Source organism: Elephas maximus, chromosome 1 (genome assembly GCF_024166365.1).
Source record: "Elephas maximus indicus isolate mEleMax1 chromosome 1, mEleMax1 primary haplotype, whole genome shotgun sequence".
NCBI classification, from domain to species: domain Eukaryota; kingdom Metazoa; phylum Chordata; class Mammalia; order Proboscidea; family Elephantidae; genus Elephas; species Elephas maximus.
The window spans coordinates 238,514,233-238,529,965 of NC_064819.1; the positions used below are offsets into that span (position 1 = coordinate 238,514,233).

The 15,733-nt window shown below is 46.9% G+C and overlaps 1 protein-coding gene across 6 annotated transcripts in view; it reads right to left on the reverse strand.

The window, feature by feature from the left end:
* The window catches only part of PDE10A (phosphodiesterase 10A), a 745,035-nt gene extending 730,208 nt beyond the window's left edge, over positions 1-14,827 (reverse strand). For 3 of the 6 annotated variants that reach the window (XM_049905168.1, XM_049905167.1, XM_049905170.1), the window contains exon 1: positions 13,137-13,481. In XM_049905168.1, the coding sequence (XP_049761125.1) occupies positions 13,137-13,245 (109 nt within the window). In that variant the 5' untranslated portion in view covers positions 13,246-13,481. Of the gene's footprint in view, positions 1-13,136; positions 13,483-14,407 lie in introns of those variants that run through there. The other 3 variants (XM_049905144.1, XM_049905153.1, XM_049905162.1) reach the window with 2 other exon arrangements.
* Between the last annotated feature and the right edge of the window lie 906 nt (positions 14,828-15,733).

Sequence of the window (15,733 nt, forward strand, 5' to 3'; positions counted from 1 at the left end):
GGTTCAAACCCACCAGCTGCTACTCAGGAAAAAGGTGTGACAACACACTTCTGTAAAGATTACAGCCTTGGAAACACTATAGAGCAGTTCTACCCTGTTCTATAGGGTCGCTATGATTTGGAATTGACTCGGCAAGGGGTTTGGTTTTTTGTTTCTGTTTTTGTTTTGGGGACTTTTATCTTCCTGTACAGACTGAACATTGCTTGAGGGCTGGGAAAATAACCTACTGCTCCACCCACTGCTGTTCTCTCAGGCTTTCTGCAGAGTAAACGTGGTAGACGTGTGTGTGCCCATGAAGCTTGCAGAGTAAATGTGGCAAACATGTGTGTGCCCATGAAGCTTGCACAGAGTAAACATGGTAAACGTGTGTGTGCCCATGAAGCTTGCATAGAGTAAACGTGGTAGACGTGTGTGTGCCCATGAAGCTTGCACACAGTAAATGTGGTAAACATGTGTGTGCCCATGAAGCTTGCACAGAGTAAACGTGGTAGACGTGTGTGCCCATGAAGCTTGCACAGAGTAAACGTCGTAGACATGTGTGTGCCTATGAAGCTTGCATAGAGTAAATGTGGTAGACATGTGTGTGCCCATGAAGCCTGCAGAGAATAAACATGGTAAATGTGTGTGTGCCCATGAAGCTCTGCACAGAGTAAATGTGGTAAACATGTGCATGCCCATGAAGCTTGCAGAGAGTAAACATGGTAAACGTGTGTGTGCCCATGAAGCTCTGCACAGAGTAAATGCAGTAAACATATGCGTGCCCATGAAGCTTGCAGAGAGTAAATGTGGTAAACGTGTGTGTGCCCATGAAGCTCTGCACAGAGTAAATGTGGTAAACGTGTGTGTGCCCATGAAGCTTGCACAGAGTGAACGTGGTAGACGTGTGTGCCCATGAAGCTTGCACAGAGTAAATGTGGTAAACGTGTGTGTGCCCAGGAAGCTTACACAGAGTAAACGTGGTAGACGTGTGTGTGCCCATGAAGCTTGCAGAGAGTAAATGTGGTAAACGTGTGTGTGCCCATGAAGCTCTGCACAGAGTAAACGTGGTAGACGTGTGTGTGCCCATGAAGCTTGCACAGAGTAAATGTGGTAAACGTGTGTGTGCCCATGAAGCTTGCACAGACTAAACGTGGTAGATGTGTGTGTGCCCATGAAGCTTGCACAGAGTGAACGTGGTAGACGTGTGTGTGCCCATGAAGCTTGCACAGAGTAAACGTGGTAAACGTGTGTGTGCCCATGAAGCTTGCACAGAGTAAACGTGGTAAACGTGTGTGTGCCCATGAAGCTTGCACAGAGTAAACATGGTAATCGTGTGTGTCCAAGAAGTTTTGATTTTCTTCTCTCTTGATCCAAACTCAGACCCACATTGTTCAAGGTGCTTTGCCAATTAAGAACCAAGTTTTCCACACATATTTCACTGAAGAAGGAAGCAGAGGATTCAAAGCAATAGTAATTTACCACTTCTAGTTTCTAAAAAAAAGGAGCCCTGTGGTGCAGTGGTTAAGGCACTCGACTGCTAACCAAAATGTCGGTGGTTTGAAACCACCAGGAGCTCCGCAGGGGGAAAGATGTGGCAGTCTGCTTCTGCATAGATTTACAGCCTTGGAAACCCTATGGGGTTGCTATGAGTTGGAATCGACTCCATGGCAGTGGGTTCGGTGTTCTGGTTTTTTAGTTTCTAAACAAGAACACTTCCAAAGGTATTCTGGCATTAATGTTTTTGCACATTGGGACTGGGCGCCCACAAAGCTCTTATTTATTTATTTAATTATTCTCCGTCTCTACCTATCCAATCCAGACTAGGCAAATTTTGCATGTAAAGGGAAAAATAAAGAACTCTATGTACCCACGGCGTTGATTCCAATTCAACTTCAAACGTTTTAAAGTATAAAATAACAAGCGATACCTGACAAGGTAGCAATCAAAGCAAAGTCCAGCCCCCCAGGGTGTGAGGGGGTGAGAAGAAAAGGTACACTGTCTCAAAGGGAACCTACAAGAATCCCACTGAAGGCAAAAACAGACAATTACTCCCCAAGCACACTGGAATACAGATTGTGAATTGGCGTGAAAAGATTTCAGGAGAGTACACAGTCTAGAAAGGAGAGTGCTAGAAGGTGGGACACAGTCTGCTCTGCTCACTGGGCTGGAGCTAAAGGGAAAGAAGAATTGGGGTTATTGATGGGGCCTAGCACCTGTGGATGGGAAGAGGGTCCTACTCCAGGTAGCTGAGTCCCTGGAGTCCTGGGGGTTTCTCCAAGCTGGCCCAGCCTCTCTGGAAGGGCCATCTCCATTTGCCTTCAGCGTGGACTGTCCTGACTTGTAGGTCCATTTTCCTTCTCTCTGCCCCTCCCCATCCTGCCTGTTCCACTGCCAAACTGTGTTCCACTCTCTCAGTCCTTCTTCTTGTTGTTGTTGTTAGGTGCCATTGAGTCGGTTCCAACTCATAGCAACCCTATGTACAACAGAACGGAACACTGCCCGGTTCTGCGCCATGCTCACAACCCTTGCCATGCTTGAGCCCGTTGTTGTAGCCACTGTGTCAATCCATCTTGTTAAGGGTCTTCTTTTCATTACTGGAAGAATGCTGGCAACAGAAGTCTTGATGGTGCTTGTAAGTTCTGTCCAGTCCAGCTGGGGCACCAAGGTTCACCAGAGGAGGGCACACCAGCACACACTCAGGGCTCATCTCCAAGGGCAACCAGCTCTAGGAGGGGACTGGTGGTGCCAGACAAAGGACCTAAAAAGCTGCTGGAGAGAAGGCTGTGCAGGTACTGGGATTGAAGGTCTTCCTCTCTCCAACAACAAGTTTAGTTTAGAGTCCTTGAGAGGCAGTCCTTAACCCAAAGAGATGTGCCTTAATTTATTTAATACCAAAAAAAAAACCCATTGTGGTCCAGTTGATTCTGACTCATAGAAACCCTATTGGACAGAGTAGAACTGCCCCATAGGGTTTCCAAGGAGAACCTGGTGGATTTGAACTGTGGACCTTTTAGTTAGCAGCCAAACTCCTAACTACTATGCCACCAGGATTTCCAAATTTATTTAAACAAATGTGTACATAAAGAAATATATTTAAATAATTTGTTGATGAATTATTTTTCATCGAGAGGCCATAACAGTTCTGGCCTTGTGGGCTATCCATTATGGCCAAGATAACTGCAAGTGTGGACTAGACCAGGGCTTTCATACCTTTTTCAACTCTCGGTAACAAATTTATTTTACAATAGGACCAAATACACACACACATAAGAGATTCACTAAACAGAATCTGCCCATTCTACTGGATTCACTTTGACATCCTTCTCTCCCCCTCCCCTCCTCCTCTCCTTTCCCCTCTCTCCTCCTCCCCTCCCTTACCTTCTCCTCTCCTCTCCCTCCCCTCTCCTCTCCCCCCTCTCATCTCCCCTCTCTCCTCTCCCCCCTCTCCTCTCCCCTTCTCCCTCCTCTCCCCTCTCTTCCCTCTTTTTCCTCCACTCCCTCCTCTCCTCTTCTATTCCATTCCATTTTGAAAAAATACGGTTAGGACTCACTAAAAATAATTGATTTCATAGTTCACAAATAGATTACTACCCACAGTTTGAGAAACACTGGTTGAGACCATTCCAAACTTAGAGGACTGAGGTCTCAAATGATTCTTGCATACGTTTGTGAGTGAAGATAAAAGGGCATTTCACTGGAGTTAGTTGAGGTTGACTAAGGAATGTATTACATTAGCAAAAGCTTAAAATCTCTTCAAAACCCAAACATTCTGAAGAAACAGCTCAGCACTTCTCACCAGTGGAAGGATGCACTGGGGCACTAAAGAGGACACTGGGAAGATGGAGACATAGAGCCACCTCGTGGTCCAAGACCAGCCAGTGCCAGGAGAGGCACGAGACAGGACGTCCGCAGCATGTCTGAATTAAGATGGGATGCCTGGGCATTAGCCCTTTTAGTGTATAAACGCAGTAAAACCATTTTCCATGTAAATCTTCTTTCCTTTATCTCAATTCATCCTTTTTGATATCTGGGCAATTCTCTGCTTCAACAACATGACAGAATTTCTTAACAAAAATAAAACATTTTTGTCTATAAATTATCCACCCTGTAAACCAGTCATTCTCCAAGGCAAAAATAGTTTAACCCTTTTATTTTCTATCACCCACAAAACACCATTTGAGTCAATCTGTTAGATCTTTAAATAATTTTAAATAATGCTAAAAAATGATTACAGCACTCAATATTATATGTCATTATGAGATTTCAAATTAAAACAACAATGAGATACCACTATACATCTGTTAATGGCTACAGTTCCAAACACTGATAACACCAAATGCTGACTGGGGCGCAGAGCGACAGGACTCTCACTCGCTGCTGGTGGGAGGCAAAATCGAACAGCCACTTTGGAAAATGGTCTGGCAGTTTCTTACAAAGCTGAACGTAATTGTACCATACGATCCAGCATCTGTGCTCCTGGTATCTACCCAAATGAATTGAAAACTTTGGTCCACACAAAAGTTCACAGCAGCTTTATTTATAATTTGCCAAAAATTAGAAGCAACCAAGATGGCACATCCCTACAACGGATTCAGCAATAAAAATGACATGTGCTATCAAGCTATGAAAAGACGTGGAAGGACATTAAGTGCGTATTGCAGAGTGAAAGAAGTCAGTCTAAAAGGTTACATACTGTATGATTCTAACTACATGACATTCTGGGAAAGGCCAAGCTATGGAGGCAGTAAAAAGACCTGTGGTTGCCAGGGGCTGGGGGAGGAAGTGATGAGCAGGTGAAGTACAGGGGATTCCTAGGGCAGTGAAACTATCCTGCAGGATGCTGTAACGTTGGACGCATGTATTATGCAGTTGTCAAAACCTGTAGGACTGTACAACACGGACAGTGAACCTTAATGTAAATGACAGTGTATCAATATTGGTTCATCAGTTGTAACAAATGTATATTGCAATGTTGTCAGATATTAATAATAGGGGAAATTGTATGGGGGATTGTATGGGAACTCTCTGTACTTTCTGTACAATTTTTCTGTAAACCTAAAGCTGCTCTAAAAAAATAAAATGTATTTAAAAAAGAAAGACTATAGTGATTCTAAAATTGCTTTTCCAGGCCATGTGTAGAATATCACTACTAATTGGTGCAAAGTTTATTATCATTGCAAACGCGTGTGATTTATTTCTTCACAATCTTTCCTTCTCCTTTGTCCGTACATTTTTTACAAGTGACAACTTTCAAAAATTTATTCCTGTGTTCCATTTTAAAAAAATAATAAATGAACACAGGACTGCCTATGCAAATTATAACTAATCGCTGTAAGAATGTGTAGGAAACAGACACTTCTCTAGAATCTTTCAAGCTAATGGGAGAAAGAGGGCACCAAAACTATTCAAATGATCCTATGCCATAGGGAATGTGGGAAGTGTCTAACTCACCACCGAGAATCTCTAGACTCAAGGAGACCCGTGGAGGAAGATCATGCCCCCTGGTGGAGAATGGCAGTGGCTTCATGGAGAAGGTAGAAATTCAGAGGGCCTCCAAGGATGCTTAATATATTTCAATCAAGAAAGACTGAATAGAGAATATAAGTTCTGGGAAGAGGAAACATCATAAGCAATAATAAAAAGTAAGTGTCCATTTATCTGAATGAACAGGAAAGCACAGGTAGTAAGCGTTCCCTTTGTGTTGCTATGTTTAGTGTACAAAGCTCTTGCACCTCTTTTCTCACATTGACATCTCACTTGGTACTACAGTGCCGCAGACTTTAACGCTGAAGCCACATGTCTGTGCTTAATTACCAGAAAATATTAAGAGCATTGGTAATTTTCCTTCAGTGAGGAAGACAGTAGTGGAGTTGTTTTCTATTCCGTGGATGGATCTGGCAATGGCGGACAAAGCAGATGGATGGATGGCTGTTGTGTTTGACTGCATAGCCCATCTCCAACCTTCTTCTAGACACAGACCCTTCCCCCATCCTCAAGAAGGAGCAAGTCTGGCCTTAGGACATGTTGGCCTGACCAGCAGGGAAAAGTCTGTCTTCCCTCACTGTTCACGGGTTGTAAGAGTTGGATGTAGAACTGCCAGGAGTGAAGTTATCTGAGAGAAGAGGGAAGACGGGAGCAGGGGGTAGGGAGGGAGTCCCAGTTCAAGCCCTGGAGGCCTCAACAATACTATGATTCTGTGACCACCCCCCACCAGGACTTTCTGATAAACCACCTTTCCCTCAAGTTTATTCTCTTTGGATTTCGCCTCACAACACAGATTGGCTGACACGGTGGAGTCGGGAGGCACTGAGTCTAAAAGGCTATTGTGAAAGTTTATCATACATTCTCTGCAACCCATGTCTAGAGAGACGTTCCATTAAAAGAGGAGTTTAATCACTCCTTCAGACATTCATTCAACAAGTATTTACTCAGCACTTAGTATTGGCTCTTTTCTAACTGCTGAAGGCAGCGATGATTGGATGGTAGAATCCTCATCTTCCTTGCAGGAGACCTGAGTTCAATTCTCCACCAGTGCCTGTCAATGACAGCTAACACCGTCTGTCAGTGGAGGCTTGACTGCTGCTATGATGCTGAACAAGTTTCAGCAGGGCTTCCAAGCTAAGACAGACTAGGAAGAAAGGCCTGGTGATCTATTTCTGAAAATTAGCCAATGAAAATGTTGTGGATCACAACACTCGAATTCCATTGTGCTTGGGGTCACCATGAGTTGGGGGACCAGCTGGACAGCAGCTAACAACAACAAAATTCTAATTCCTAGAGCTACAATGAAAAACAAAGAGAAAGCAATGTCTGCTTTTAATGAGAATATATACTCTCATGCGGAAAGGAAAACTATAACAAAGTAAATAAAATAAAAATACAAGAAAGTATTGGATGTTGATTTATCCCGTGAGTTAAAGAACACATTCTCATTGTGAGCTTCAAGGCCATAGCCAACGTTGCTTACGCTGTGTCCCCAGCACTCACCACAGGTCAGGTGTTTAGTAAACCCAAAAACCAAACCCGTTGCCATCAAGTTGATTCATAGCGACCCTATAGGGTAGAGTAGAACTGCCCCATAGGGTTTCCAAGGAGCGGCTGGTGGATTCCAAATGCCGACATTTTGGTTAGCAGCTGAGCTCTTAACCTCTGCACCACCAGGTGCTTACTAGATACAGTAAATGCTTGATGAGAAGAAGAGAGTGAAATGCAAACACATAGTTACAGGGACACTGGGTGATCTTCATTGATTTCCTTCTTCAACTGAAATTCTCACTCATCTGTCAATGGCTTAGCACATCAGTGGAGCTGTTCCCAGCATCACTTTCGTGGACTTGGAAAAATGCTGTAGTTGGCAAAATTTCAGCTCCACTTGGCAATTCCTTTGCATTGCGTTTGAGACAATCAAATAATGGATGAACTTAGAAGGCTGACAATCAGATGGAGACCAGACAGCAAAAACTTCGAGGGAGCAGGCAAGAAAGGAACTGAATAGTAAGCAGAGAGGCATACCTGAGTAGGGATTAAATGAATACATCATCAAACTTTTCTGTGTGTTATGTATGACAAGTCATTTTTCCTCATGAATATGTGGACATTTGCAAAGACACTAAATAAAACTCCTTATAATTTATTAAGTATTAAGTTACTTACGAATGTTAGCTATTATTTTTATCATTTAGGATACACTGCTGATTTGGACCCAACCCCAGTGATTTTAGACTGGGTCACTGAGAGCTGCAGGACCCTGAGTAAAACTGTATATGATAGTGCCTTGCAGTCTTCACCTAAATCTTCAACCCCATCTGTTGCCAGGTTAGAGACAGGCTAGGTTGTGATGACGATCAAGTATTCCAATTAACATCAGGTCAGAAGGAGAAAATATGACTTCTATACAGCTCAAAGTCAGGGTTTTGCCAGCCCTTGAGATTTCAAAATTTCCCTTGAACAGAACAATATTGAGCCTGGAGATACCCAAAGCCCTTATCAATATTTCTAAGGGTGTCCTAGGACCAAGTCCTCATGGACTTCCCTGACTCTGGCTCCTACTTCCACCCCTGCTGTCTCAGGTCTTTCCCTGACTCTGGTTCCTACTTCTACCCCTACTGTCTCAGGTCTGTTTTGCTTCAACCCAGACAAAAGGTAGACTCTGCAGTGGTTTTCATTGAAGAACCCCACTTCGAAACATTTGTGGATTTGATAGACTTACCAAAGAACTGGAGTGACATAGAGGGTCACATCTTGTGCCACACACCAAATTAACAGAGGAAATCATAGACATTTCTGGGGTCTGAAGTCCTTCTCAACCACACAGCCAGTAGGGGTTCCCCCTTCACTCTGCCCTGACACCCTCCTCCCTCCTGCTTCTCCTCCTCTTCTTCCTGTTCTTCCCAACATACATGGTTTATCCATTTCTTCACACAATCATAACCAAAGTCCTAGAAATCTGACCACCATCTTCGCCTAAGTCTACCTTTTGATTTTAAAGATGAAGACACTGGCACAAAGGGGTTCCTTTAGTATTGTAGATACACGTGACTTCCTTTCTAGTTCGAATCAGAAAGGGGCACAGAGGTCCAAGTGTGAGCAGCAGTCCCCGGATTCCATGGGGTATTTGTTCACGTCTTTCTCCTGAACCCTCCTATACGTCCCTTGGCTCTCCTGTGACAACGGCCTTTCTGGTGGGGAGTCAGAGAGATGAACGTGAAAAGTAAAAAAAAAAAAAATCGGAATGCAACTCTCTTTGCCATCAAACTTCTGTAGAATGTGTGCTTGTGGGATTATTTTTTAACATCAATTTCTCCTGAATTATGTTCACTCTTTTATATTAATGATTAAAAATCACGCTTTAAGTAGTTTTTCTTTACAATTTTTTTTAAAAAGTTGATTGGACCAATTCTACTCAAAAAAACAGTAATCTGTTGGAAAAAAAATCTATTCAGCTGATTTTAAGGGGTCATGTAGATATGGGCCAGTTAACCCAGATGTTCACTTTCAACTATGTTTGTTATTGTTGGTTGCCGTCAAGTTGATCCAACTCATGGCAACACCACGTGTCAGAGTAGAGCTGCTGCGTAAGGTTTTCAAGGCTGTGACCTTTCAGAACCAGACTGCCAGCAGACCTGTTTTCATGTTCAACCCCCTCAGATTCACTCAAAGCCAGGGGTCCCTCTTTAGGTGAGTCAGAACCCAGAAACTGGGCTGGTGGGATCTTTACCAATTTCATCAAAAATAGAAACAATTATTTTTAAAACACTCACGTGGTAATATACAACTGCCATTTTTTCACACACAAAGACCATCGTAAAAGAAATTAGGGGTAAAACCAGAAAACAGAGCAATATAGAACAATTAGGATGCGGTGCGATGGGGAAAAGCAGAATCGAGGTGGATTCCAGAGGAAGCACTGGGACCGAGGAAGGACCCCTGGTGGCCCGATGGTTAAGTGCTTGGCTGCTCACCAAAAGGCCTACAGTTCAAACCCACCAGCCACTACTTAGGAGAAAGACATGACAATCTATTTCCATTAATATTATAGCCTTTGAAACCCTATGGGTCAGTTCTACTCTGTCCTGTAGGGCTACAGGATCACTATGAGTTGGAATGGCAACGAGTTTTGTTTGTTCATTTGTTTGTTTGTTTTTGGTTTTACTAGGACCAACAGAATAGGTTTCTAACCAGAATATAACTGCAGGAAAATAGAGTTTGTTACATCTCAGTTTAGAGCAATTAATAAGCTATCTTGTGATTAAACAAAAGTTTCTGGGTGAAAAATAATTCCTTGAAATAAAACTAATATGAAAAGAATAGAAAAAAAATACTGAAGTATTGTCTTATGTCATAAGATGAATAAATACAATTCTTCAGTGCTTCCACTCCTCCCTATAATCTCGGACATAGCCATCTTCACTCCTCCCTATAATCTTGGACATAGCCATCATCTTCACAGCTTCCGGAATATTGGAACATGCTCTTACATCCAAGTTCAAAGCAAAGAAGAAAAGCAGATACAAAACAAAACAAAAACTGTGACTAGCATTGTCCGTTTGCAAACAAAATCTAAGTTGTACAGGCAAAATCCTTATAATTTAAACTTTTATGCAAATATCTTCATGCACGTGGGACAATAGAACCAGTGAGGGTCCACTAGATCCATGATCTGACCATGATTTTACACACTCACACCCCCATGCACACGTACATCAAACAACTTCAATGAACATCCAGAGAAATTCTCAGCTGAAGCAATGAAAAAGGCTTCATTTTCCCCTTTCACCCCGGTAAATAAAATGGGCTAGAGATACTGAGGTCATGGAGAAAAGCAAAATCATCCATGAGTGTCCACGATGACCCATGCCGAATCCTACTTTCATCTCCATAAGGAGTTTCCTGAAGAGAAACTATGATAATAGAGACAGGTGCCATCACAATCCATAACCAGGAACACCAGCATGGGATCTGAAATGAACACTGAGCAGCCATTTCCAGGAACCATATGCTCCCTGGCATAGATTGGTGGTAAGAGAGGGTATGAAAAGGAGCCATTGGTTTTCATTCTTGTGTTCAAAGCCCCTACCACACTCTCTCCATGTATCCTCTGTGCTTATCCTTAGCTCCAAGCTACTTAAAACTTTAAATCTAATCAACTCGCTGATGGACGGTCTTCCTTAATGACTTACTTTTCAGTCGCCTTCGTTTAATACATGCTACAGTATACTTTCGATGGTTGAAATGAGTGAACACGACGGCCTTCCAAATTATTAGAACTTAAAAGAAGCCCCTTCTGATATTCAAGACCAGCAGCAAGAGTGATGAATAGACTTTGCTTTATTACCCAGGGGACATATCTTCAAATTTGGCTTAGAGATCTGAAGGAAAAACAAAATAACCTTGAATCTGAGAGGCAGAGGAAACCCAGTTTCTTGAACATGTGTGAGGGTTTTTTCCACATATCAGGGTACGTGTCATATCCACCTGTCACTCCAACACTGGTCCCTACTGTCAGCGTGTGCTCAGCTATATCTTCCACCACACACTTGTAGATGTGTTTCTACTACGTCAGGTATGTGCCGCGGCTCCCACTTGCCAAAGAAATACACTCAACAATATGGCGGTTGAGTGCACACGCCCTTAATGGTGTCTTCAGGTACGTGTTCATTCACAGACAAATATCAAGCAGCTTTTTTATTTGCCAAATACAGAGGACACAATGGAGTCATTAGACATTTTTAAGCCCTAAAGCTAAACTAATTTGTACTAATAAATCATTTTAAAATTATGATAATCTCCAAATAATATGGAGGTAGGTACTTGCAGCTGCCTATTCTAACTTGCAAAATGTCCTCTGCAGAATCCTGTTACACCAGGAATGCAGAAGTTATTTGCTACTAGTAGTACAGGACCTCCACGTCATAGCTTCTTTCATTCTAATGCCACACACGCCCACCAAAAGGACAAGAAATGTTTGCTAAAACACAGTTCTTTCTTCTTTTTAAAACTGCCATCTACACATTCATCATTTATTAAAATAGTGCATAATGTGTCCGGCCTTATTATTTACCATAATCATGGTGTCAGCTCCCACAGGCTTCACTAGTTGCCTAACCAAAAGAAAATGGCATCAGGTCAAAACCCAACACTCTGTGTAGAGGTGAGGAATTTGTCTGACACTCATGGAAAAGTCAGATCCTTCCCACCAGAGATGGAAAAATACCAACTGTGCACATAAAGTCATTTGCAATATTTGAATCTCTTACCAATACCTTTTTTCTCCCCAGTAAAATTAATTTCAGTAACGTACTGACTTTTACTTTAACATCAGAGCTGAACAAAGAAAGTCAAACCATGGACAATCACTAGAACACAACCGGCCAAGGTAAGCAGGCAACATTGCCCTCACACATTGCCCTCACCTGTTTCTATTAAAACCAAATGACACTGTTCCAGGATACCCAGAACCAAATCCTTGGTCTTGGTATGCATACGAGCCAAGCGAAAGGTTCAAGTGGACACAGAAATGCAAGTTTATGTGCAGGAGGGAACTTGTGGCTTCCTGTTTCTTGTGACGTCCAAGGAATAAGACCATTGACTCCATCTTGGAAACACACGCTGTCCCTCTCAGTCTCTGCTCAGCTCTGCACCTGCCAGGAGACCCAAGGCCACAAGGCCCCATGCCGGAAAGGAAACCAGCCACACAGGACATCTCCTCTCCCTGCCTGGGTTAGATCATCCCCTGACATGCCCTTCCACCTAATTCCCCACAGCTTAACCAATAACAAAACATTTGCATGGAGCTCCTTTCCCTGTGCACCTTCACGGCAGCTCAGAAGCAGCATGGCTGGTTCATGTGGGCCTACTTGTAAGCAAATCCAGCAAGCTTTAAGTGAGAGAGAAGGTGTCTGTCTGGGTTTCTTTTCTGTGGAAAGCAGATCTCCAAATATCATTTTTGTTTCCATAGGAAATTTTCTATCTCCACTCTTTCATTGGCATTATTCTCGGCAAAGAAGTGCCCAACTGCTTCACCACTCGGCCCCTCCGTGAAATCACATCACAGCCCTGGATTTGCTTCCAGCCTCACCACCAACTTCAGTTGGCTGTAAGGTTGCAAGGCGCCCTGCCTGTGCAGGGGCTGAAGCACCCCATGACGCAACTGCAGCATCTCTGGGCTGGAGAGACGTGGAAGAAGGCTGTGACCCTCCCCATGTCCCTTCACCAGCAACAAGCACCAGGTGGACATCACTGGCACCCCCACCCTCCAGCACAGGTGTCCTGCACACAGACATTGATACAGGCTATCAATCAATAGGACAGTTTGCCCACACCAATGCAAATGACAAGGCCAGCAGAAGAAGGGTCCCTCCTGGCCTCTGCCTGCCACCTCTCCATCCCACCCACACTTCCCTTCTCCCCACATGCCCTCAAGTTCCGAGATGAGATTCTCCAGCATAGGCCTTATCAACTCAGTCCCACCCCACCCCCAGTTCCCGGGAGACGCCCATAAAATCCCATTTGTGGGGGGAAAAGTCTACTCCAGTTGCCTTGATATCTAGGGCTGTGACGGAGACTTGCTGTGCATGTCTGTGGCGGCATCTCAACTCCCAAACGTTTGCCTGTGCGTGTGCCTTTTCCTTTTTCTCCTCCCCCCCTCCTCCCCCTACCTTGCTCCTCGCTGCTGCCCCCAAACCAGGCAGTGGGTTCCTCCTCCTCGGGGAGCGGGGATTCTCCTCCACCGCCTCCACCCTCCAGGGCTTTGCGTTTCTTCGACATCTCTGGCGGGGCTGGGACTTTGGGGCTTTCTTTCCCCACCCCCAGCCCCTCCCCCCTCGGAGATGTAAGTGAAGGTGGGGTTAGGTGGAAGGAGAGCGAGAGGCTGAGGGAAGGGGTGGGGAGGAGAGGCCAGGGAGGGAGACGGTAAGAAATTGCTGCTGAAACAGGGGACGGGACTTTGGAGTAGGGGGGAAGGGCAGCAATCCTACAATCAGCTCCATCTATGTGGCCCTACTCCAGGGGGCTGTTTCTCCTATTCTCTCTCTCTCCCTTTCTCTCTCTTCCTCCCTTCCTCCCTCCCTCTCCTTCCTCCTTCCTCTTTTTCCCTCCAGTAGAAGGGGATGCAGAGAGGGGGAATAGAAAAACCGGAGAGGGTAGGTCCTTTGGGGTCCCAGCTAATCTCTTTCTGACCAGGGAGAGGGTAGCACGGGGCACCGTAGATTAGGGCCCCTGCTCCTGCTTATTTGAGAAAGAGTGGTGCCTTCTGGGCGGAGGGGCAGCGTTTGGGCTGTTTGATGGGGGGGGGGTTCGATGGATTGCAAGGAAATTTTGGTGGAATGAAGAAAATAAAATGCTGCAGAAGGCAATTGAGTGGTGCCTCCAGGAGCTGGGGGCTAGCACCCCTTCCTCCTCTATGACATCATAGAAGCTTTTGCAAAAGAGGCTGGGGTAGGGGGCGGGGGGGGGGAGCGGGCTGCAGCCCACAGCTGAGGGGTGGAAAGCGGAGGAGAGGTATCCTCGTCCCCATTCAGAAGTGGAGAAGGGAGGAGAGAGGAGCGAGGAAGAAAGGCCAGGCGCACACCAGCAGCTTCCCCAGTGGGGCTGGTACTGCAATAGCTCCGGCGCCTTCCCCGAGAGCTCTTCCCAACTCCGCGTCCAAGCCCCAGGCGCTACTCGGGCGCAGGCTCTCTGGCCTCCTCTGCAGCCCCTGAGTCTTCTGGCTCCTCAACTCTGTTTGCTAGGTTCTCCCTTCCTCTCCTCGCCCCTCCCCAAAACTGCCCCGTCCCCCCACGCAACACAACACAACACACACACCTTTTCTTTTTGCCAAAAATAATGGAGGGAAATAGTGGGGAGTAAAAAAAGAAAAAGTAAAGGCTGGGATTAAGTTTCTCTGGGCTCTCATGGGTTAAATATTAGGTAAAAGGAACTCTCAACTTACCCGCCAAAGTCTGCTGAAGCGCGTAGCTGCTTTCCGCTTCATTTCAAGTTCTTCAAGTTCACACAGTAAGAACACAGGCAGCCCTCGCCGGGAGCGCGGGGCCGGCTCGGGCAGGTGCGGGGAGCGCGCAAGGGGCCAGCCGGGCCAGCCCTTCGGACCCGCGGGCTTCGGCGGCGGCACCGCCACAGGCGCGACCCCCAGCTCTCGCGCTGGTCTTCTCGCCCAAGGGGCGACCACCTCGCCTGGAGCGCACTCGTCCTCCTTGCTCCTCTCGGCCAGGGGCTGGACCCCGAGGGAGACGGGCCATTTCACCTCAGCCTCCGGCCGCTCAACTTTGCACCCACGCCGTGCATATAGGACACGTGTGAATGTGTACATGCGTGTGCATGTGTGCGCGCCGTGTGTTCGCACACTTAGTATCGGGGTGTATGTGCTCCTCGGACGCCGCTCCGGCTGCTGCAACTTGGAGAGTTTTCCTGCAAGCCGGAGCCGCTGCGCCCCCCTCCCCCCTTGCCCGCTCCAACAGGAGGCGATGACGTCCGTAGCCTCGTTGCCACCAGCTCCCGGGCAGCCGGCTCATTGACAGCCGACGTCAGCACAGGCCCCGCGCGGCCCCCGCGGCTCCCGCCCCCGCACCGCCCCGCATGATGAAATTAAAGCCGCTGGGGGGGGGGCCCTGCATGGCACTAGGGGGCTGTACAGGGGGCTGGGGGAGGCCTACGCATTGGGTTGGGGGGCTGCGCATGGGGCTAGGAGTAGCGCATGGGGCTGGGGGCTGTGCAAGGCGCTGGGGGGCTGCTCATGGGGCGGGGGGCTGTGCATGGGGCTGAGGGGCTGCTCATGGGGGGGCTCTGCGTGGGGCTGGGGGGCTGTTCATGGGGCTGGAGGTAGCTGCGCATGGGGCTGGGGGTAGCTGCGCATGGGGCGCGGGGGCTGCCCATGGGGCTGGGGGGCTGCGCATGGGGCTGGGGGGCTGTGCTGGGCTAGGTGTCTCTGACTGACTCCCCCCCAGCAGGCCGGCGCGTGGAGCTCTATAAATAGAGCAGCCTCTGCCCCCCACCCCAGGCTGCTGTCGCGCTCGCAGGTGGGGGCCCGGTGGAGGGACGGAGCCGCACGTCCCCTCCCTGTCCCCATTCATAGATTCAGTGGATGCGTGGGAGCCGAGGCGCGGGCGGAGCGGGGCGGGGGGAAGCCGCAGAGGCTCCCTGTCTGCGGCTGAGGCCAGAGCTCTTTCTCCAGTGCCAGGGGTGGGTGGGGACCCCGAACGATCACCCTTAAAAAGCCCAGGTGCCGGCTCCCTGCAGCCCTGTCCGGCCCCCCTGCAGT